The sequence below is a fragment of the Ascaphus truei genome, chromosome 13 (assembly GCF_040206685.1).
Source record: "Ascaphus truei isolate aAscTru1 chromosome 13, aAscTru1.hap1, whole genome shotgun sequence".
Lineage (NCBI taxonomy): Eukaryota > Metazoa > Chordata > Amphibia > Anura > Ascaphidae > Ascaphus > Ascaphus truei.
This window is the reverse complement of record NC_134495.1, coordinates 33,256,061-33,278,398: the sequence shown is the minus strand read 5'-3', so window position 1 is coordinate 33,278,398 and position 22,338 is coordinate 33,256,061. Positions and strand designations below refer to the sequence as shown.

Sequence of the window (22,338 nt, the reverse complement as noted above, 5' to 3'; positions counted from 1 at the left end):
TGAGCACAGATCCTCCAGCAGGCTCCGAACGGGCTGGGGAATTACAGAATGTTAGTATGCATTCAATAGAAATAGCCATGTTAGTCCAGCTGCGATAGTGCAGAGTAAATGAGTACAGTACTTCAGTATTAGGTGATAACTTTTTTATTTGGATTAATAATTTATATTGTAGGAAAAACATTTGAGTTCTCTCTCTTCCTCCGATCAAGCGATACGTTTGTACTATGTAGTATAGTATGTTAGTATGTGCTGTAGTATAGTATGTTAGTATGTGCTGTAGTATAGTATATTCGTATGTACTGTAGTATAGTATACTAGTATCTGCTGTAGTATAGTATTTTAGTATGTACTGTACTGTACTGTAGTATAGCATGTTAGTATGTGCTGTTGTATAGTATGTTAGTATGTATTATAGTATGTTAGAATGGAAGGCTAAAGTTGGGCACTTGATGTTTGACTAGGGGTTACACAGGTGCTGAACTACATTAACTATACCGTATCATGTTATTGTTCTCAGTTGTAGTGTCTGCCTCCCCATACTGTATAACCAGCTAAGCAGACAAGCTTGATGCGTTATAGGTCTCTTATGTCTGTGTCCCATATGACATGTAAGAGATGTGTGCAGAGGTATGCAATGGAGACCGTTTTTAAGGAGAAATTAATATAAGGCTTTATTGCCTGTTCCTTTAAACAATACAGCAACCAAAAATATACATAAAACAAATACCTATCCCTGTGTAAGGGCTAGTGTACTTCCCCAGTCCCTCTCTGCAAGGCTGGGGGGGGGGGAAAGCCCCTTACCCACTATCATCCCAGTCTCGGCGGTACCTTTACGCAGGTGACCCTTCAGGTCAGTGGTGTCTTCTTGAGGGTCCAGGCATAGAGGTCTGGTCCCCTTGTGTCTTGCTCTCAGAACACAGCCCTCCTTTTCCTTATGTCAGCTCCATTGTGAGCTAAGTAAATCTCTCTCCTGTTTCCAACAGGATGCTTTTCTTAGAGCTCAAATGTGGTTAGGTGGAGTCTAGTTAATTGCCTGTCTGCAATTAACCAGCGCCCTGCTGGATTTAGAGGCCATTTCTCTCAAACAGTGATACGTCCCTGTTACAGGACATTATAAAGGTTATGAGCACATTCTTTTATTTTTTATGTGTATAAAGTGGTTACTGTCATTGGGTGCATGTGGGTATTCGATCATCTTCTGTATCTATTTCCTTGTGTGTGTCTGTATCTGCATCTATACACCTGTGAATAAACGCCGATTCATCAGGGAGAAGGGAGATCTGGGTGTGTTCCAACCCAGTTATAAACAGGTGGAACAAGTGTATGAGTGGTAATAGAAAAGGAGACACCGCCCTCTTCCTTGTCAGATAACGCATCATTACCGGGTAATTATGTCCTATGTCCAGAGTCTCAGCAACTCCCAATAACATTCAGCGGCCCAAACCCATGCCTCAGAACCTTCTGAAAAAATGCCAGTAAAACAGTGTGACACATGGGTGATGTAAGCTGGAGAGGGATGTGAGAGGACAAGGGACTAAGAGAAAGAATGACAGAACACCTATATATATGAATATAGATGCCTGGCATACTTTTACATTAGGACGAGGAGACAGAAGGGTCAATAGAGTCGGATTAAAGTATATATAAATAACCTGCAGAAGGGCGTATTAACGATACAGCATTCAAGGAAATCACTAATGGTTATTACTGCCAATAAAGTCAGTGGAACAGCCAAGGTTGAGTGGATAGTGACTATGATTGAGGTCACACAGTCAGTGGCAAAGTCATAGTTAGTGGGAGAATCAGATCAAGGGGTCATAGCTGGGTCAGCAATGGAGCTGGAGGTGACTTTTGCCAGCACCGTCTATCTGACCTTTATGCAGTTTTGTCAGGACAGTGGTACATACCTCACATATACAGGACAACTCTCTCACAGCCCCCCCCTGCCAATGAATCTCCTTTTAGTGATGGGCTCAATCAGGTCCAGTCTTGGGGCCTTGTACTTACCCACTATATTTATTTCTTAGCTTCAAGGGTCCTTCCTCTAGTTTCAGAACCTCCCCCTCCCCCTCCCCCAGTGTAAGGACACAGATGCAGTTCACAGGGTTTATTGAGATGTGACATGATTGAGGTCATGTGATCAGCAGTAGTCATGTAATCACTCATGAAAGAGGTCACAAGTGGATATTATCCACATGGGGGAGCAGAGATTCCAGCTGAGCTCGAGTGTCCGGTCCCTCACACAGTGGGTTTCCTTGTAAGTGCAGCACAGAGAGATGAGGGCAACTGGCCAGGGGTCGGAGGTCGGACACGTTCCGTATTCCTAGGACATTCAGCTAAGGAAAATCAGCTGACACGCAAACCCCAAAAGAAGTTTAATTCCCACAAATAAAGGGGGGAGAGATGTGCATGTACAACAACGTGAGTTGGTCCCCCCTAACTTGAGAAGGAAATGAATGGCTCACACATCCTTAATAATGTAGAATATATGAGGCTACAAAGGTTAGTGAGGAGATTAACGCAACATGATCGAAAACATTTGTGAAGAGCGAACAGAAGGAACGCCGCGGCAATAAAGCACCTGTTCTAGTGTAATAAATGTAGAAGACGTGTAAGCGTGCGAACTGGTTTCAGCATTCACCAACGCCACGTTTAATAGTATACGACCAAGTCTGACACACCTGTCATTACTCAGATACTTTGCTAATTGCATAATCCAGCAGGTTAAAACAAATTTGAATTTAAATCAAACTTTAAAACATCCTACATGAAGCATTTCAATAGCCAAGACTCATGGCTACTGGTCCACACCCACATTCACTCCTCCAACCATTGTGGCCCAGCACTGCCATCTCACCTGCTGTCTCTGTGAGTCTCCTAACATACTACTTAGGTCGCGCTTATAGTGCCGGCGACGGCGACGCTAACGTCACGATGCGGTCGCTGGAAAAATCAAATTGAAATGAATTCCAGCGATCGCGACCAAGCCGCCACGCTTACTAACAGCGCACGCGATGGCGTCAACGCATTTGTTTTGCATTTTGTTGCGTCGCTGTCACTATAGGTGCGGCCTTAGATTGTAAGCTCCCCGGGACAGGGATCTCCTTTCCTATTTTTTTTATTTCAAACATTTTTATTGTTTTCTGACAGGGGTACATTCACATCACATGGTTGTTTATAGACAGTAAACTTAATTAACATATACATTTAAAAGTGAACAACCCGAAGCATCTCAAGGTTGATTGATCAAGAAGAGGCGATCTGCCCCTAGTATTTTGTAACCTCCTATGCATTTAGATTCTACTATGTAGATCCCGTCCGGGAGAATTAACAGTTTTAGGAGGATCTTAGATCAAACCCCTTATATTAGTACTGTAAAGGATAGGCAGAGAGAGAGAGGGGGAGAAGAGAGAAGAACAGAAGAAGGGGGGAGAGAGGGGATAGGAACGGGGAGAGCTAAGGGAAGGGGTGTAGTTGTCCTCCCCTCCACCTTGTCAAAAGACCCTGAGTAGACATGAACTCCCCCTTAGAGGGGTTAGTGGTCTAATGCAGAGTCCAAGTGAAGCATCTATATCTCATTTTTAATCTCTTTAATTATAAGGCCACTGTGCCCAAACTTTCTCATATTGTACTATATTCTGTTTCAGGAGCGCCGATAGGTATTCCATAAGCTTGACCTCGCTTACCTTGCGAAGGACCATTTGCTTAGAAGGGGGTTTAATCTTTTTCCAATTAGCTGCTATTGAACAGCGAGCCGCAGTCAGGATGAACGAGGCCAGTTTTTTAAGAGGGACAGAGATATCTTCGATGGGTTTCGCGAGTAGGCATATCAGCGGGTCCATCCGGACCTCAACTCCTACCGTCTCCTCAACCAATGAGCATATCATATTCCAGAAAGTCTGGATCTTTGGGCATGTCCACCATATATGCACCAGATCTCCTCTCTGGCCGCACCCCCTCCAACAGAGGTCAGACAGGCCAGGGAAGATCCGGCTCAGCCTACTCGGGATTAAGTACCATTGAAATAGAATCTTATATATATTTTCCTTAGTAGTAGTGCAAATAGAAGTTTTGGCTGCTGCTTCCCAAATATCCTCCCATTCATCTCTGTCTATATCAAGATTGAGGTCTTCAGCCCATTTCAACATATAATTGTGGTTGACGGGACTCCTGGACCGTGCTAGCCCCGCGTAAATCTCTGAGATCAGACCCTTCCGGTATGTGCCCACCATACACATCTTTTCAAAAGACGTTGGACCTTCAAATTTGGATGTCTTAATGATTATTTTGACCATGTTTTCAATCTTTTGAACCAAGCCCCATTGCATAGATCACTCAACAGATTTTATATTTTGATAGGGAATTAAGCTTCCGATCTTTGTGCATCTAAATGTTATTGACATTAGTAATGTGCTATGAAGACTTCCCTCTATAGACACTGAGTGCATCATATAGAGACTTATCCGGATGGTAGTGCCTATGCTCCAGTCGGTGTTGCTTCTTTCTATTATTGTTCAGTCATTTGCCCTAATGCACCTGTCTGTATATATGACCTGAGGTCATACTAGGTAGAGCGGGTTCAACTCTTCCTATTGGTCAATACAGATCATTGTGATATTTAAACAATATACCTGGATCCCTTTTACATTCCCTTAATATGTAAGGTGAATAAAAGCCCGAATGTGAAGTATGGTGGTATAAGGTAGATAAATGTGAAATAACATATATAATAGAATTTGCCTAGGTTAGAGGTAAGAGGGGTAAATGAACCCCTTATTTAGTCCCTGGGGGCTGAGGGGCTGCAACTGGAATATCCAGCGGCACTCCCTCTGTAAAAGACGCTTGTTCCAATTGCCACGTGTTCGATGCCTGCAAACTGCAGTGTGTCGCTATTGCCATTGTGCGCCTGTAAGACGTGTGTTGCAACAGATTCCACTGAAATTCATCAAGACCGATCCCATATTTGTGGAGATTAAAATGTGTGCGAGTTTCTTGTGTAAGAGACGTGTTGAAATCCATTGTTTCCCAATCTTGCAACATATGTTTGGGATGAGTGGATTTTCACAAGAGCACTCATGAACAATTCTTACGCCCCCCCAAAAATATAGAAGTAACCATGATCGATCTCTTTCAATTACCGGAATCCATATATGCGTTGGAATATAACAGTGTCTGTAAAATATGTTTTAAATGTTTGTGTGCCCACAAAACCAGCACACACTAGTAGATAACGTGGGGAGACTTTTCATTAGACGACAAACTTGATGATCATCACAAAGAGTGAGAACATAATTACTCCTTTCCCATCATAGATAGCATATATACATAGCATATATACATAGCATACATAGCATGCTAGGGGCAATGAGAAATAGAATCACTGCTTGTCAATTAGAAATGTGGGTTTACTAAAGTAACCCTAAAAATGCAGAGGGGAAAAAACTCCCTATTGATTTAGGAAGTTACCCTATAATACCTTCCTCATGATGTTCACAAGGAGGGAAAATGGTCCCTCCCTCATTTTCTGCACTGGGGAAGCAGGGGTATGTGCCACGGGTTTTATCCCTGGGGTTTGTGCTACCACAAATATGCAAATGTAAAAAGCATCTACAGAAAAAACAATGAAATAACAGGGCATGTGTAAGGATCCGCGCTGCGGGTATACCCGCTTCCAGCGCCTCCTTACCTTTGCTCCGTGCCGCCCAGGCTTCCCGGCGTTGTCCCTCACTCCTTGCGGCCCCCTCCACGGCTGCCCCCGCACTTCCTGGGCGCGCGCGGACCCAGGCCTCCATTTTCTGGCGCGAGGCGCCTGACCATGCCTCCTCAGACGCGGCGCGCGCATCACGCGGTTCCCTGCCCCTGATCCGTCAGGTATGCCCCCAGCCTCCTCTGACGCGGCGCGCGTGTCACGCGCTTCCCTGCCCCTGCAGGTCCACCCCCAGGCCCTTCTTCCCTATCAGATCCTTCCCCGGGCCGCTCCTCCGTTCCTCCCTTCGCTCTGATAGGTCCCAGCCCTATTTAGTCCCAGCACCCTATTTAGTCTCCCCTCACCATTTCCTCCCTGCTCTGCATAGCTTCTGTACCTTGGTACTGTCTGCTATTGCCTGGCCCCATCTCTCTTTCAGTTCCTGTTCCTGTCCCTGGATATTTTGCTGACCTCCCTGGATTTTGACCTTTGGCTTTCGTTTTCGCTGCTCTCTGGAACCCCTTGGATTTGGCTTTGGACTTTCTACCTTGCAGACTTCTATATCCCCTGGACACGGCTTACAGACAGACAATCTACTACGCTGCTCTCTCCACTCCACGACCCAGGCTTACGGACATTCTATTACGCTGCTCTCTCCATCCCACGACCATTGGCTTACGGACTTTACCTTCCTCCGCTGGAGTTGGCAAGTACGGTACATTTTCTATTGTTGCTACCCGGACCATCTACGCTACTTCCACACTCTGGCCATGCTCCCGTTTACTGTTAGGTGTGTGGTATTACTCCTTTCCACCTCAGTCCGGGGGTCTCTTCTGGCTTGTGGGCAGGCCGAGCGTTACAGCATGAAACTGAGAAATCGCATCCCCCTGCCCATCAGATTACGAGTGGGAGGGAGGGGGATACCCAACTATATCACAGGAAACCCCCCCCCCTCTCCTTCATTTCCTTCCCTTGCAACTCAGATTCTCCAAGCCACATGAGGGGCAGAGACGATCAGACATCATTGGTCTTAAGAGGGGAGGAGAGACCCTCTACTCAAATGAAACCCTTATAATAAATAAAGTAACCTCTGTGAGTACCCCTATCACTCAGGTAGTTTAGGTCTGGTCAGGGGAAAGGCGATTGGTGGCTGCAGGAGTGACCATCAGAGCAGTCTCCATGCTGCCTCCCATACAGGTCCCGGTGCTCCTCAGATCGGATGTGATTATCCGGGAGATGAAGGCGCATTGGGACCCCCATGGGAGGCCGCTCCAATGAGCCCACCAAAGAAGAACCACACAGGTACGGAGGCAATCTTGAGCTCTCTCCAAACCCCAGCATTTATGCCTAATAATAAACAACAAGATGCCGAACGACCACAATCCCAGCAGAAGAGATCTGGTTTAGAACCTATGGTTACTGGGTGAGGAAAGGAGCAGCCTGTTTGCTGTATAGATGGAAAGTGATAGAAAGTATAGACTATCTTTAAAACAAAGGATTATATAATGGGTTAAAGGGGAATATATTCCAGACAAACTGCTCTGAGACTAATCTTCTGCAGTATAATGTATACAATATAATGATGGAGATAGACAACATCTTCAGATCAGTTATCCAGACTCCTGTCTCTTGGTCCAAGACCCAATCAGGGGGTTATGAGCAATTCAGTATTGTGTTTGGACATAGGGTGCAAGGACATTAAACATACTGATTTCCATATGTCTGAGGAACGTGTCCACCTATATGAGAGGCTTCATGGTGGAAACGCTGGCCCCCAGGCCTAGGAAAGCTTTTTGCGGCCCTGTGTATATATGTGTTCTGTCTGTGTGTGTTGTGATTGAGTATATGTGCTGTGCCTGTGTGTGGGTGTTGTGATTGAGTGTGTGCTGTGTCTGTGTGGTGATTGTGTGTGTGTTGTGATTGAATGCAGCAGTGCGAAAATTGGGGGGCGCAACCTGGTGTGCACAGGCCGGCAGATGCTGTGCGCGGGAGGGCAAAAAAGCTGTACGTGGGCGGGCAGCTGAAAAGACTGTGCGCGGACAGGCAGCTGAAGAAGTTGTGCGCAACACACGCACAATTATGCAGGACACCCTTGCGCTCATGCTTGGAGAGTTGGTGATGTCACCGCTCTCAGCGGCAGCGTGGACGCAGCCTAATTTTGCAAGTGTGAGCTGTTGAAATACGTAAGTATTTAGACATATTTGTATTTACATTGTATACCGTTTAATAAAGGTTTTTTTTTTTTCCTGTGATTTTGATTACATCAGGCAGGGGGGGCCCGAGAAATTTCATGGATGAAAAGGGGAGCTCGGCATAAAAAGTTTGCTCACCCCTGGGCTAGAGTGAACATAGATTTAATGTTCATAAGTTTGCTCATCCCTGCTCTAGGGAGGAGTAGCTCAGTGAGTAACGACACTGACTGGCACGGACTTTGGAGCAGGGGAACCTGGTGCCATTCCCGGTGTCAACTCCTTGTGACCTTGGGCCAGTCACTTTATCTCCCTGTGCCACAGGCACCCAAAAATATATAGATTGTAAGCTCCACGAGGCAGGGACCTGCGCCTGCAAAAAATGTCTCTGTAAAGCGCTATGTAAAACTAGCAGCGCTATACAAGAACATGTTATTATTATTAACTCTGTGCCCAGGACATACTTGAAAACGAGAGGCAACTCTCAATGTATTACTTCCTGGTAACAAATTTTTATAAATAAATAAAATAAATAGACTCCCTCGCGCACTCAGCCCAGAGACACCCTCGCGCACTCAGCCCTGAGACACCCTCGCGCACTCAGCCCAGAGACACCCTCGCGAACTCAGCCCAGAGACACCCTCGCGAACTCAGCCCAGAGACACCCTCGCGAACTCAGCCCAGAGACCCCCTCGCGAACTCAGCCCAGAGACACCCTCGCGAACTCAGCCCAGAGACACCCTCGCGAACTCAGCCCAGAGACACCCTCGAGCACTCAATCCAGAGACTCCTTCCCTCAGCCCAGAGACTCCCTCCCTCCCTAGCCTAGAGACTCCCTCCCTCACTCAGCCCAGAGACTCCCTCCCTCACTCAGACCAGACTCCCTCCCTCACTCAGCCCAGAGACTCCCTCCCTCACTCAGCCCAGAGACTCCCTCCCTCACTCAGCCCAGAGACTCCCTCCCTCACTCAGCCCAGAGACTCCCTCCCTCACTCAGCCCAGAGACTCCCTCCCTCACTCAGCCCAGATACTCCCTAACTCAGTCCAGGTAGTCCCTCCATCACTCAGTCCAGATCCTCCCACCCTCACTCAGTCCAGATACTCCCTCCCTCCCTCAGTCCAGATACTCCCTCCCTCACTCAGTACAGATACTCCCTCCCTCACTCAGTCCAGTCTCACTCCCTCTCTCAGTCCAGATACTCCCTCATGCACTCAGCCCTGAGACTGACCGACCCTCAGTCGCTCACCCTAGAGATTGACCCCCCCTCACTCGCTCACCCCAGAGACTCCCTCATGCACTCAGCCCTGAGACTGACTCCCCCCCTCACTCGCTCACCCCAGAGACTCCCTCATGCACTCAGCCCTGAGACTGACTCCCCCCCTCACTCGCTCACCCCAGAGACTGACCGCCGCTCACCCTAGAGATTGACCCGCCCCTCACTCGCTCACCCCAGAGACTCCCTAATTCCTCATCCCAGAGACAGCCTCCCCCCTCACTAACTCAGCCCAAAGACTAGCGCACTGCCAAACGGAGCCAGGGTCAGTGTAACCACAAAAACCCTCCAACGCTTTATCATCACGGAGTGATACCAGCCCGTGAGAAACGCGTTGGAGGGTTGTGCACCTCCTATTTATCCATGGATCAATATAAAGATGGTTGTATTCACACTGACCCTGGCTTGGTTTGGCTGTGCGCTGCCTCGCCTCTTTATTGCATTCCCGGATCTTATTACCAGCCGCTGCTCACGCTGTGGCTTATATTATCAGAGGGGGCGTGGAGGAAAAACCTGAGCAAAGGATGCTCCTAATTTACAATTAGGCAAAATGTAATTAAAAAGGGCAAACAAGATCTTATGGATGGAAGGGAAGTAAACATAAGTATGCCCCTTTACAAAGCATTAGTAAGACCACACCTTGAAAATGGAGTACAATTTTGGGCACCACTCCTTAGAAAAAACATTATGGAACAAGAGAGTGCAGAGAAGAGCCACGAAATTAACTCGCGGTCATCCCTGTGGAGGAAAGGGGATTTCACCAGCAACAAAGGAAAGGGTTCTTTACAGTAAAGGCAGTTACAATGTGGGATTCATTACCCATGGAGACTGTGATGGCACATACAATAAATATATTCAAAAAAAGGTTGGACATTTTTTAGAAAGGAAAAGTATACAGGGATATACCAAATAAGTAAACATGGGAAGGGTGATAATCCAGGGATTAATCTGATTGCCAATATTTGGAGACAGGAAGGAATTAATTTCCCCCCTTATGAGATAGCATTAGAGAATATTTCACTGCGGTTTTTTGTTTGCCTTCCTCTGGATCAATATACTGTACAGTAAATAGGTATATAGGATAATAAAGTATCTGTCGTGTAAATTTAGCATAGGTTGTACTTGATGGACGCATGTCTTTTTTCAACCTCATCTACTATGTAAGTATTGTGAGAGGAAATGTGGTGTTGTTGTGGATTGAAGGTATTGCCAGATTTTTCATTTCTATACTGTACCTCCCTGGTTACAACTTACAAAGAAGAGGGTAAGACCTGTTTATTTCACCCACGTGGGGGACCACTATTTCAGTTTTCTCAATATAATAGCTTTTAGCACTCGAGCACCCATACACAAATGATGTTATCTCTTATAGTATATACAAGAAAAAACAGACAAAGAAGCCCAAAGCTACTTCCAATGTGACAAAAATATACAGCGCAATACCTATATATTCTCTTGAAAAAAGGGTCATTTACTTTAACCCTTTGGCCAAAGCGTCTTAAGCCTGCTGCCATTTTCAAGGCATGACCGTAGCAGGGCCTAACACTCAGAGCTTGTTTGGTATCTGTGTATCTCTTATAGTGTAGTCTGATTCACACCTGGACCACGTAGCCTCATTAAGACCATTCTTACTTAAATTCACCCTTTTCAAGTGTTTACTAAGGAAACGGCTCAGAAATAAGCCAAACCCTGCTCCTTCACATGGAGGAAGGTGACGTTGCTGTGGGAAGAACTTTCCCGGTCTTAGTGCTGAAAACCTCAAGGTAATGGAGGCGCTGGGAACAAGACTTTCACACTCCAGGGCTCTACTGCCCTCTACTGGATACACTGCTCACACTCTTTTCCTCTGTACTTCTCCACCTATATACTTTATCTCTTTAAGGTACTTCAAGAACTCACCTGCTGCTCCCTGTCCTGATATACTAGGCTCTGAGGGAGTAGTCAGAAGAGTACTACTACCAGGAATAATGGGAATAGTAAGAGGAGGACATCTCTGGCCTAGCAGTGGGCACCGTTTTATCCCAGCCATACCCCTTAGACACAGACGTTTGGACGCACAAAAAGAAAAGGATACGGTTACGCTGCAGAGACAGCTCCTTAAGTCGCGGTAAATTCCACATTCCTTCCAGACGCAAAACTTCATTGTCATCAACTTCAAGCAACTGAAAACAGACACCTACACTCAGAGACTGACACCGTGCACTCAGCGCAGAGTGAGACCCCCCTACACTCAGCCCAGGGACTGCCTCACCCCTATACACTCAGTCCAGTGACTGACACCCCCTTACACTCAGCCCAGTGACTGACACCCCCCTTACACTCAGTCCAGTGACTGACACCCCCCTTACACTCAGCCCAGTGACTGACACCCCCCTTACACTCAGTCCAGTGACTGACACCCCCCTTACACTCAGCCCAGAGACGTCCCCCATCTCACTCAGCCCAGAGACCTCCCCCCTCTTCACTCAGCCCAGAGACCTCCCCCTCCTCACTCAGCCCAGAGACCTCCCCCTCCTCACTCAGCCGAGAGACCTCTCCCCTCCTCACTCAGCCCAGGAACCTCCCCCCATAGCCCAGGAACCTCCCCCCTCAGCCCAGGAACCTCCTCCCTCAGCCCAGGAACCTCCCCCCTCAGCCCAGGAACCTCCACCCTCAGCCCAGGAACCTCCCCCCTCCTCACTCAGCCCAGGAACCTCCCCCTCTCCATTCAGCCCAGGAACCTCCCCCATCTCCATTCAGCCCAGGAACCTCCCCCCTCTCAATTCAGCCCAGGAACCTCCCCCCTCTCCATTCAGCCCAGGAACCTCCCCCATCTCCATTCAGCCCAGGCCCCCCCCTCTCCATTCAGCCCAGGAACCCCCCCCTCTCCATTCAGCCCAGGAACTTCCCCCATCTAACTCAGCCCAGAGACTCCTTCACCCAAGACTCGCCTCCCCCCCTCCCTCACTCAGCCCAGAGACCTCTCTCCCTCCTCCCACCATCATACAGATACGAGACCTGGTGCAGAATGCATTGCCTGGCTGCTGTATCTTATGATAACATGATGTGGACTAGATGTTACCTCAAGGCATCGCATCATGGACAAGTCACAAGGAAGATCATGAAGCCGATTGTTTGAGAGATTCATATGAGTAACCAATAGCAGATGTTCCAGGTGGTATAATCTTGTCAGCCCCTGATAATAGGAGAACAGTATGTATTACATACCTACCCATCCCTTACCTAGTGATCCTGTCCATGCAGCTTCCTGTGTAACCCGTCCCTTACCTAGTGATCCTGTCCACACAGCTTCCTGAGTAACCCGTCCCTTACCTAGTGATACTGTCCATGCAGCTTCCTGTGTAATCCGTCCCTTACCTACTGATCCTGTCCATGCAGCTTCCTGTGTAACCCGTCCCTTACCTACTGATCCTGTCCATGCTGCTTCCTGTGTAACCCGTCCCTTACCTACTGATCCTGTCCATGCCGCTTCCTGTGTAACCCGTGCCTTACCTAGTGATCCTGTCCATGCAGCTTCCTGTGTAACCCGTCCCTTACCTACTGATCCTGTCCATACAGCTTCCTGTGTAACCCGTCCCTTAACTAGTGATCCTGTCCATGCAGCTTCCTGTGTAACCCTGTCCCTTACCTACTGATCCTGTTCATGCAGCTTCCTGTGTAACCCGTCCCTTACCTACTGATCCTGTCCATGCTGCTTCCTGTGTAACCCGTCCCTAACCTAGTGATCCTGTCCATGCCCGTTCCTGTGTAACCCGTCCCTTACCTAGTGATCCTGTCCATGCTGCTTCCTGTGTAACCCGTCACTTACCTAGTGATCCTGTCCATGCTGCTTCCTGTGTAACCCGTCCCTTACCTAGTGATCCTGTCCATGCTGCTTCCTGTGTAACCCGTCACTTACCTACTGATCCTGTCCATGCAGCTTCCTTTGTAACCCGTCCCTTACCTACTGATCCTGTCCATGCCGCTTCGTGTGTAACCCGTCCCTTACCTAGTGATCCTGTCCATGCAGCTTCCTGTGTAACCCCGTCCCTTACCTACTGATCCTGTCCATGCAGCTTCCTGTGTAACCCGTCCCTTACCTACTGATCCTGTCCATGCAGCTTCCTGTGTAACCCGTCCTTTACCTAGTGATCCTGTCCATGCAGCTTCCTGTGTAACCCGTCCCTTACCTAGTGATCCTGTCCATGCAGCTTCCTGTGTAACCCGTCCCTTACCTAGTGATCCTGTCCATACAGCTTCCTGTGTAACCCCGTCCCTTACCTACTGATCCTGTCCATGCAGCTTCCTGTGTAACCTGTCCCTAACCTACTGATCCGGTCCATGCAGCTTCCTGTGTAACCCGTCCCTTACCTAGTGATCTTGTCCATGCAGCTTCCTTTGTAACCCGTCCCTTACCTAGTGATCCTGTCCATGCAGCTTCCTGTGTAACCCGTCCCTTACCTACTGATTCTGTCCATGCAGCTTCCTGTGTAACCCGTCCCTTACCTAGTGATCCTGTCCATGCAGCTTCCTGTGTAACCACGTCCCTTACCTACTGCTCCTGTCCATGCTGCTTCCTGTGTAACCCGTCCCTTACCTACTAATCCTGTCCATGCTGCTTCCTGTGTAACCCGTCCCTTACCTAGTGATCCTGTACATGCAGCTTCCTGTGTAACCCGTCCCTTACCTAGTGATCCTGTCCATGCAGCTTCCTGTGTAACCCGTCCCTTACCTACTGATCCTGTTCGTGCAGCTTCCTGTGTAACCCGTCCCTAACCTAGTGATCCTGTCCATGCAGCTTCCTGTGTAACCCGTCCCTTACCTAGTGATCCTGTCCATGCAGCTTCCTGTGTAACCCGTCCCTTAACTACTGATCCTGTCCATGCAGCTTCCTGTGTAACCCGTCCCTTACCTAGTGATCCTGTCCATGCAGCTTCCTGTGTAACCCGTCCCTTACCTAGTGATCCTGTCCATGCAGCTTCCTGTGTAACCCGTCCCTTACCTAGTGATCCTGTCCATGCAGCTTCCTGTGTAACCCGTCCCTTACCTAGTGATCCTGTCCATGCAGCTTCCTGTGTAACCCGTCCCTTACCTAGTGATCCTGTCCATGCAGCTTCCTGTGTAACCCGTCCCTTACCTACTGATCCTGTCCATGCAGCTTCCTGTGTAACCCGTCCCTTACCTAGTGATCCTGTCCATGCTGCTTCTTGTGTAACCCGTCCCTTACCTAGTGATCCTGTCCATGCTGCTTCCTGTGTAACTCGTCACTTACCTATTGATCCTGTCCATGCAGCTTCCTGAGTAACCCGTCCCTTACCTACTGATCCTGTCCATGCAGATTCTTGTGTAACCCGTCCCTTACCTACTGATCCTGTCCATGCAGCTTCCTGTGTAACCCGTCCCTTACCTACTGATCCTGTCCATGCTGCTTCCTGTGTAACCCGTGCCTTACCTAGTGATCCTGTCCATGCAGCTTCCTGTGTAACCCGTCCCTTACCTACTGATCCTGTCCATGCAGCTTCCTGTGCAACCCGTCCCTTACCTACTGATCCTGTCCATGCAGCTTCCTGTGTAACCCGTCCCTTACCTAGTGATCCTGTCCATGCAGCTTCCTGTGTAACCCGTCCCTTACCTAGTGATCCTGTCCATGCAGCTGCCTGTGTAACCCGTCCCTTACCTACTGATCCTGTCCATGCAGCTTCCTGTGTAACCCCGTCCCTTACCTACTGATCCTGTCCATGCAGCTTCCTGTGTAACCCGTCCCTTACCTACTGATCCTGTCCATGCAGCTTCCTGTGTAACCCGTCCCTTACCTAGTGATCCTGTCCATGCTGCTTCCTGTGTAACCCGTCACTTACCTACTGATCCTGTCCATGCCGCTTCCTGTGTAACCCGTCCCTTACCTAGTGATCCTGTCCATGCAGCTTCCTGTGTAACCCGTCCCTTACCTAGTGATCCTGTCCATGCAGCTTCCTGTGTAACCCGTCCCTTACCTAGTGATCCTGTCCATGCAGCTTCTTGTGTAACCCGTCCTTACCTAGTGATCCTGTCCATGCTGCTTCCTGTGTAACTCGTCACTTACCTATTGATCCTGTCCATGCAGCTTCCTGAGTAACCCGTCCCTTATCTAGTGATCCTGTCCATGCAGCTTCCTGTGTAACCCGTCCCTTACCTACTGATCCTGTCTATGCAGCTTCCTGTGTGACACGTCCCTTACCTACTGATCCTGTCCATGCAGATTCTTGTGTAACCCGTCCCTTACCGAGTGATCCTGTCCATGCAGCTTCCTGTGTAACCCGTCCCTTACCTACTGATCCTGTCCATGCTGCTTCCTGTGTAACCCGTGCCTTACCTAGTGATCCTGTCCATGCAGCTTCCTGTGTAACCCGTCCCTTACCTAGTGATCCTGTCCATGCAGCTTCCTGTGTAACCCGTCCCTTACCTACTGATCCTGTCCATGCAGCTTCCTGTGTAACCCGTCCCTTACCTAGTGATCCTGTCCATGCAGCTTCCTGTGTAACCCGTCCCTTACCTAGTGATCCCGTCCATGCTGCTTCCTGTGTAACCCGTCACTTACCTACTGATCCTGTCGATGCAGCTTCCTGTGTAACCCGTCCCTTACCTAGTGATCCTGTCCATGCAGCTTCCTGTGTAACCCGTCCCTTACCTACTGATCCTGTCCATGCAGCTTCCTGTGTAACCCGTCCCTTACCTAGTGATCCTGTACATGCAGCTTCCTGTGTAACCCGTCCCTTACCTAGTGATCCTGTCCATGCAGCTTCCTGTGTAACCCGTCCCTTACCTACTGATCCTGTTCGTGCAGCTTCCTGTGTAACCCGTCCCTAACCTAGTGATCCTGTCCATGCAGCTTCCTGTGTAACCCGTCCCTTACCTAGTGATCCTGTCCATGCAGCTTCCTGTGTAACCCGTCCCTTAACTACTGATCCTGTCCATGCAGCTTCCTGTGTAACCCGTCCCTTACCTAGTGATCCTGTCCATGCAGCTTCCTGTGTAACCCGTCCCTTACCTAGTGATCCTGTCCATGCAGCTTCCTGTGTAACCCGTCCCTTACCTAGTGATCCTGTCCATGCAGCTTCCTGTGTAACCCGTCCCTTACCTAGTGATCCTGTCCATGCAGCTTCCTGTGTAACCCGTCCCTTACCTAGTGATCCTGTCCATGCAGCTTCCTGTGTAACCCGTCCCTTACCTACTGATCCTGTCCATGCAGCTTCCTGTGTAACCCGTCCCTTACCTAGTGATCCTGTCCATGCTGCTTCTTGTGTAACCCGTCCCTTACCTAGTGATCCTGTCCATGCTGCTTCCTGTGTAACTCGTCACTTACCTATTGATCCTGTCCATGCAGCTTCCTGTGTAACCCGTCCCTTACCTAGTGATCCTGTCCATGCAGCTTCCTGTGTAACCCGTCCCTTACCTACTGATCCTGTCCATGCAGCTTCCTGTGTAACCCGTCCCTTACCTAGTGATCCTGTCCATGCAGCTTCCTGTGTAACCCGTCCCTTACCTAGTGATCCCGTCCATGCTGCTTCCTGTGTAACCCGTCCCTTATCTACTGATCCTGTCCATGCAGCTTCCTGTGTAACCCGTCCCTTACCTACTGATCCTGTCCATGCAGCTTCCTGTGTAACACGTCCCTTACCTACTGATCCTGTCCATGCAGCTTCTTGTGTAACCCGTCCCTTACCTACTGATCCTGTCCATGCAGCTTCCTGTGTAACCCGTCCCTTACCTACTGATCCTGTCCATGCAGCTTCCTGTTTAACCCGTCCCTTACCTAGTGATCCTGTCCATGCTGCTTCCTGTGTAACCCTGTCCCTTACCTACTGATCCTGTTCATGCAGCTTCCTGTGTAACCCGTCCCTTACCTACTGATCCTGTCCATGCTGCTTCCTGTGTAACCCGTCCCTTACCTAGTGATCCTGTCCATGCCCGTTCCTGTGTAACCCGTCCCTTACCTAGTGATCCTGTCCATGCTGCTTCCTGTGTAACCCGTCACTTACCTAGTGATCCTGTCCATGCTGCTTCCTGTGTAACCCGTCCCTTACCTAGTGATCCTGTCCATGCTGCTTCCTGTGTAACCCGTCACTTACCTACTGATCCTGTCCATGCAGCTTCCTTTGTAACCCGTCCCTTACCTACTGATCCTGTCCATGCCGCTTCGTGTGTAACCCGTCCCTTACCTAGTGATCCTGTCCATGCAGCTTCCTGTGTAACCCCGTCCCTTACCTACTGATCCTGTCCATGCAGCTTCCTGTGTAACCCGTCCCTTACCTACTGATCCTGTCCATGCAGCTTCCTGTGTAACCCGTCCTTTACCTAGTGATCCTGTCCATGCAGCTTCCTGTGTAACCCGTCCCTTACCTAGTGATCCTGTCCATGCAGCTTCCTGTGTAACCCGTCCCTTACCTAGTGATCCTGTCCATGCTGCTTCCTGTGTAACCCGTCCCTTACCTAGTAATCCTGTCCATGCAGCTTCCTGTGTAACCCGTCCCTTACCTAGTGATCCTGTCCATACAGCTTCCTGTGTAACCCGTCCCTTACCTAGTGATCCTGTCCATGCAGCTTCCTGTGTAACCCGTCCCTTACCTAGCGATCCTGTCCATGCAGCTTCCTGTGTAACCCGTCCCTTACCTACTGATCCTGTCCAGGCTGCATCCTGTGTAACCCGTCCCTTACCTAGTAATCCTGTCCATGCAGCTTCCTGTGTAACCTCTCCCTTATCTACTGATCCTGTCCATGCAGCTTCCTGTGTAACCCCATCCCTTACCTACTGATCCTGTCCATGCAGCTTCCTGTGTAACCCGTCCCTTACCTACTGATCCTGTCCATGCAGCTTCCTGTGTAACCCGTCCCTTACCTAGTAATCCTGTCCATGCAGCTTCCTGTGTAACCCGTCCCTTACCTAGTGATCCTGTCCATACAGCTTCCTGTGTAACCCCGTCCCTTACCTACTGATCCTGTCCATGCAGCTTCCTGTGTAACCTGTCCCTAACCTACTGATCCGGTCCATGCAGCTTCCTGTGTAACCCGTCCCTTACCTAGTGATCTTGTCCATGCAGCTTCCTTTGTAACCCGTCCCTTACCTAGTGATCCTGTCCATGCAGCTTCCTGTGTAACCCGTCCCTTACCTACTGATTCTGTCCATGCAGCTTCCTGTGTAACCCGTCCCTTACCTAGTGATCCTGTCCATGCAGCTTCCTGTGTAACCACGTCCCTTACCTACTGCTCCTGTCCATGCTGCTTCCTGTGTAACCCGTCCCTTACCTACTAATCCTGTCCATGCTGCTTCCTGTGTAACCCGTCCCTTACCTAGTGATCCTGTACATGCAGCTTCCTGTGTAACCCGTCCCTTACCTAGTGATCCTGTCCATGCAGCTTCCTGTGTAACCCGTCCCTTACCTACTGATCCTGTTCGTGCAGCTTCCTGTGTAACCCGTCCCTAACCTAGTGATCCTGTCCATGCAGCTTCCTGTGTAACCCGTCCCTTACCTAGTGATCCTGTCCATGCAGCTTCCTGTGTAACCCGTCCCTTAACTACTGATCCTGTCCATGCAGCTTCCTGTGTAACCCGTCCCTTACCTAGTGATCCTGTCCATGCAGCTTCCTGTGTAACCCGTCCCTTACCTAGTGATCCTGTCCATGCAGCTTCCTGTGTAACCCGTCCCTTACCTAGTGATCCTGTCCATGCAGCTTCCTGTGTAACCCGTCCCTTACCTAGTGATCCTGTCCATGCAGCTTCCTGTGTAACCCGTCCCTTACCTAGTGATCCTGTCCATGCAGCTTCCTGTGTAACCCGTCCCTTACCTACTGATCCTGTCCATGCAGCTTCCTGTGTAACCCGTCCCTTACCTAGTGATCCTGTCCATGCTGCTTCTTGTGTAACCCGTCCCTTACCTAGTGATCCTGTCCATGCTGCTTCCTGTGTAACTCGTCACTTACCTATTGATCCTGTCCATGCAGCTTCCTGAGTAACCCGTCCCTTACCTACTGATCCTGTCCATGCAGATTCTTGTGTAACCCGTCCCTTACCTACTGATCCTGTCCATGCAGCTTCCTGTGTAACCCGTCCCTTACCTACTGATCCTGTCCATGCTGCTTCCTGTGTAACCCGTGCCTTACCTACTGATCCTGTCCATGCAGCTTCCTGTGTAACCCGTCCCTTACCTACTGATCCTGTCCATGCAGCTTCCTGTGTAACCCGTCCCTTACCTAGTGATCCTGTCCATGCAGCTTCCTGTGTAACCCGTCCCTTACCTAGTGATCCTGTCCATGCAGCTGCCTGTGTAACCCGTCCCTTACCTACTGATCCTGTCCATGAAGCTTCCTGTGTAACCCCGTCCCTTACCTACTGATCCTGTCCATGCAGCTTCCTGTGTAACCCGTCCCTTACCTACTGATCCTGTCCATGCAGCTTCCTGTGTAACCCGTCCCTTACCTAGTGATCCTGTCCATGCTGCTTCCTGTGTAACCCGTCACTTACCTACTGATCCTGTCCATGCCGCTTCCTGTGTAACCCGTCCCTTACCTAGTGATCCTGTCCATGCAGCTTCCTGTGTAACCCGTCCCTTACCTAGTGATCCTGTCCATGCAGCTTCCTGTGTAACCCGTCCCTTACCTAGTGATCCTGTCCATGCAGCTTCCTGTGTAACCCGTCCCTTACCTAGTGATCCTGTCCATGCAGCTTCCTGTGTAACCCGTCCCTTACCTAGTGATCCTGTCCATGCAGCTTCTTGTGTAACCCGTCCTTACCTAGTGATCCTGTCCATGCTGCTTCCTGTGTAACTCGTCACTTACCTATTGATCCTGTCCATGCAGCTTCCTGAGTAACCCGTCCCTTATCTAGTGATCCTGTCCATGCAGCTTCCTGTGTAACCCGTCCCTTACCTACTGATCCTGTCTATGCAGCTTCCTGTGTGACACGTCCCTTACCTACTGATCCTGTCCATGCAGATTCTTGTGTAACCCGTCCCTTACCTACTGATCCTGTCCATGCAGCTTCCTGTGTAACCCGTCCCTTACCTACTGATCCTGTCCATGCTGCTTCCTGTGTAACCCGTGCCTTACCTAGTGATCCTGTCCATGCAGCTTCCTGTGTAACCCGTCCCTTACCTAGTGATCCTGTCCATGCAGCTTCCTGTGTAACCCGTCCCTTACCTACTGATCCTGTCCATGCAGCTTCCTGTGTAACCCGTCCCTTACCTAGTGATCCTGTCCATGCAGCTTCCTGTGTAACCCGTCCCTTACCTAGTGATCCCGTCCATGCTGCTTCCTGTGTAACCCGTCACTTACCTACTGATCCTGTCGATGCAGCTTCCTGTGTAACCCGTCCCTTACCTAGTGATCCTGTCCATGCAGCTTCCTGTGTAACCCGTCCCTTACCTACTGATCCTGTCCATGCAGCTTCCTGTGTAACCCGTCCCTTACCTAGTGATCCTGTACATGCAGCTTCCTGTGTAACCCGTCCCTTACCTAGTGATCCTGTCCATGCAGCTTCCTGTGTAACCCGTCCCTTACCTACTGATCCTGTTCGTGCAGCTTCCTGTGTAACCCGTCCCTAACCTAGTGATCCTGTCCATGCAGCTTCCTGTGTAACCCGTCCCTTACCTAGTGATCCTGTCCATGCAGCTTCCTGTGTAACCCGTCCCTTAACTACTGATCCTGTCCATGCAGCTTCCTGTGTAACCCGTCCCTTACCTAGTGATCCTGTCCATGCAGCTTCCTGTGTAACCCGTCCCTTACCTAGTGATCCTGTCCATGCAGCTTCCTGTGTAACCCGTCCCTTACCTAGTGATCCTGTCCATGCAGCTTCCTGTGTAACCCGTCCCTTACCTACTGATCCTGTCCATGCAGCTTCCTGTGTAACCCGTCCCTTACCTAGTGATCCTGTCCATGCAGCTTCCTGTGTAACCCGTCCCTTACCTACTGATCCTGTCCATGCAGCTTCCTGAGTAACCCGTCCCTTACCTAGTGATCCTGTCTATGCAGCTTCCTGTGTAACCCGTCCCTTACCTAGTGATCCTGTCCATGCAGATTCTTGTGTAACCCGTCCCTTACCTACTGATCCTGTCCATGCAGCTTCCTGTGTAACCCGTCCCTTACCTACTGATCCTGTCCATGCTGCTTCCTGTGTAACCCGTGCCTTACCTAGTGATCCTGTCCATGCAGCTTCCCGTGTAACCCGTCCCTTACCTACTGATCCTGTCCATGCAGCTTCCTGTGTAACCCGTCCCTTACCTACTGATCCTGTCCATGCAGCTTCCTGTGTAACCCGTCCCTTACCTAGTGATCCTGTCCATGCAGCTTCCTGTGTAACCCGTCCCTTACCTAGTGATCCTGTCCATGCAGCAGCCTGTGTAACCCGTCCCTTACCTACTGATCCTGTCCATGCAGCTTCCTGTGTAACCCCGTCCCTTACCTACTGATCCTGTCCATGCAGCTTCCTGTGTAACCCGTCCCTTACCTACTGATCCTGTCCATGCAGCTTCCTGTGTAACCCGTCCCTTACCTAGTGATCCTGTCCATGCTGCTTCCTGTGTAACCCGTCACTTACCTACTGATCCTGTCCATGCCGCTTCCTGTGTAACCTGTCCCTTACCTAGTAATCCTGTCCATGCAGCTTCCTGTGTAACCCGTCCCTTACCTAGTGATCCTGTCCATGCAGCTTCCTGTGTAACCCGTCCCTTACCTAGTGATCCTGTCCATGCAGCTTCCTGTGTAACCCGTCCCTTACCTAGTGATCCTGTCCATGCAGCTTCCTGTGTAACCCGTCCCTTACCTAGTGATCCTGTCCATGCAGCTTCCTGTGTAACCCGTCCCTTACCTAGTGATCCTGTCCATGCAGCTTCTTGTGTAACCCGTCCTTACCTAGTGATCCTGTCCATGCTGCTTCCTGTGTAACTCGTCACTTACCTATTGATCCTGTCCATGCAGCTTCCTGAGTAACCCGTCCCTTATCTAGTGATCCTGTCCATGCAGCTTCCTGTGTAACCCGTCCCTTACCTACTGATCCTGTCTATGCAGCTTCCTGTGTGACACGTCCCTTACCTACTGATCCTGTCCATGCAGATTCTTGTGTAACCCGTCCCTTACCTACTGATCCTGTCCATGCAGCTTCCTGTGTAACCCGTCCCTTACCTACTGATCCTGTCCATGCTGCTTCCTGTGTAACCCGTGCCTTACCTAGTGATCCTGT

General features: G+C 49.7%; 1 protein-coding gene across 4 annotated transcripts in view; it reads right to left on the bottom strand.

Annotated features, from left to right (window-relative positions):
• RABGGTA (Rab geranylgeranyltransferase subunit alpha) overlaps nucleotides 1-22,338 on the bottom strand; it is a 228,651-nt gene that overhangs the window by 167,695 nt on the left and 38,618 nt on the right. For 3 of the 4 annotated variants that reach the window (XM_075569032.1, XM_075569033.1, XM_075569035.1), the window contains 3 exons: nucleotides 12,211-12,324; nucleotides 11,224-11,311; nucleotides 2,093-2,323 (listed from right to left, as the gene is read on the bottom strand). In XM_075569032.1, the coding sequence (XP_075425147.1) occupies nucleotides 2,175-2,323; nucleotides 11,224-11,311; nucleotides 12,211-12,324 (351 nt within the window). In that variant the 3' untranslated portion in view covers nucleotides 2,093-2,174. Of the gene's footprint in view, nucleotides 1-2,092; nucleotides 2,324-11,223; nucleotides 11,312-12,210; nucleotides 12,325-22,338 lie in introns of those variants that run through there. The other variant, XM_075569034.1, reaches the window with a different exon arrangement.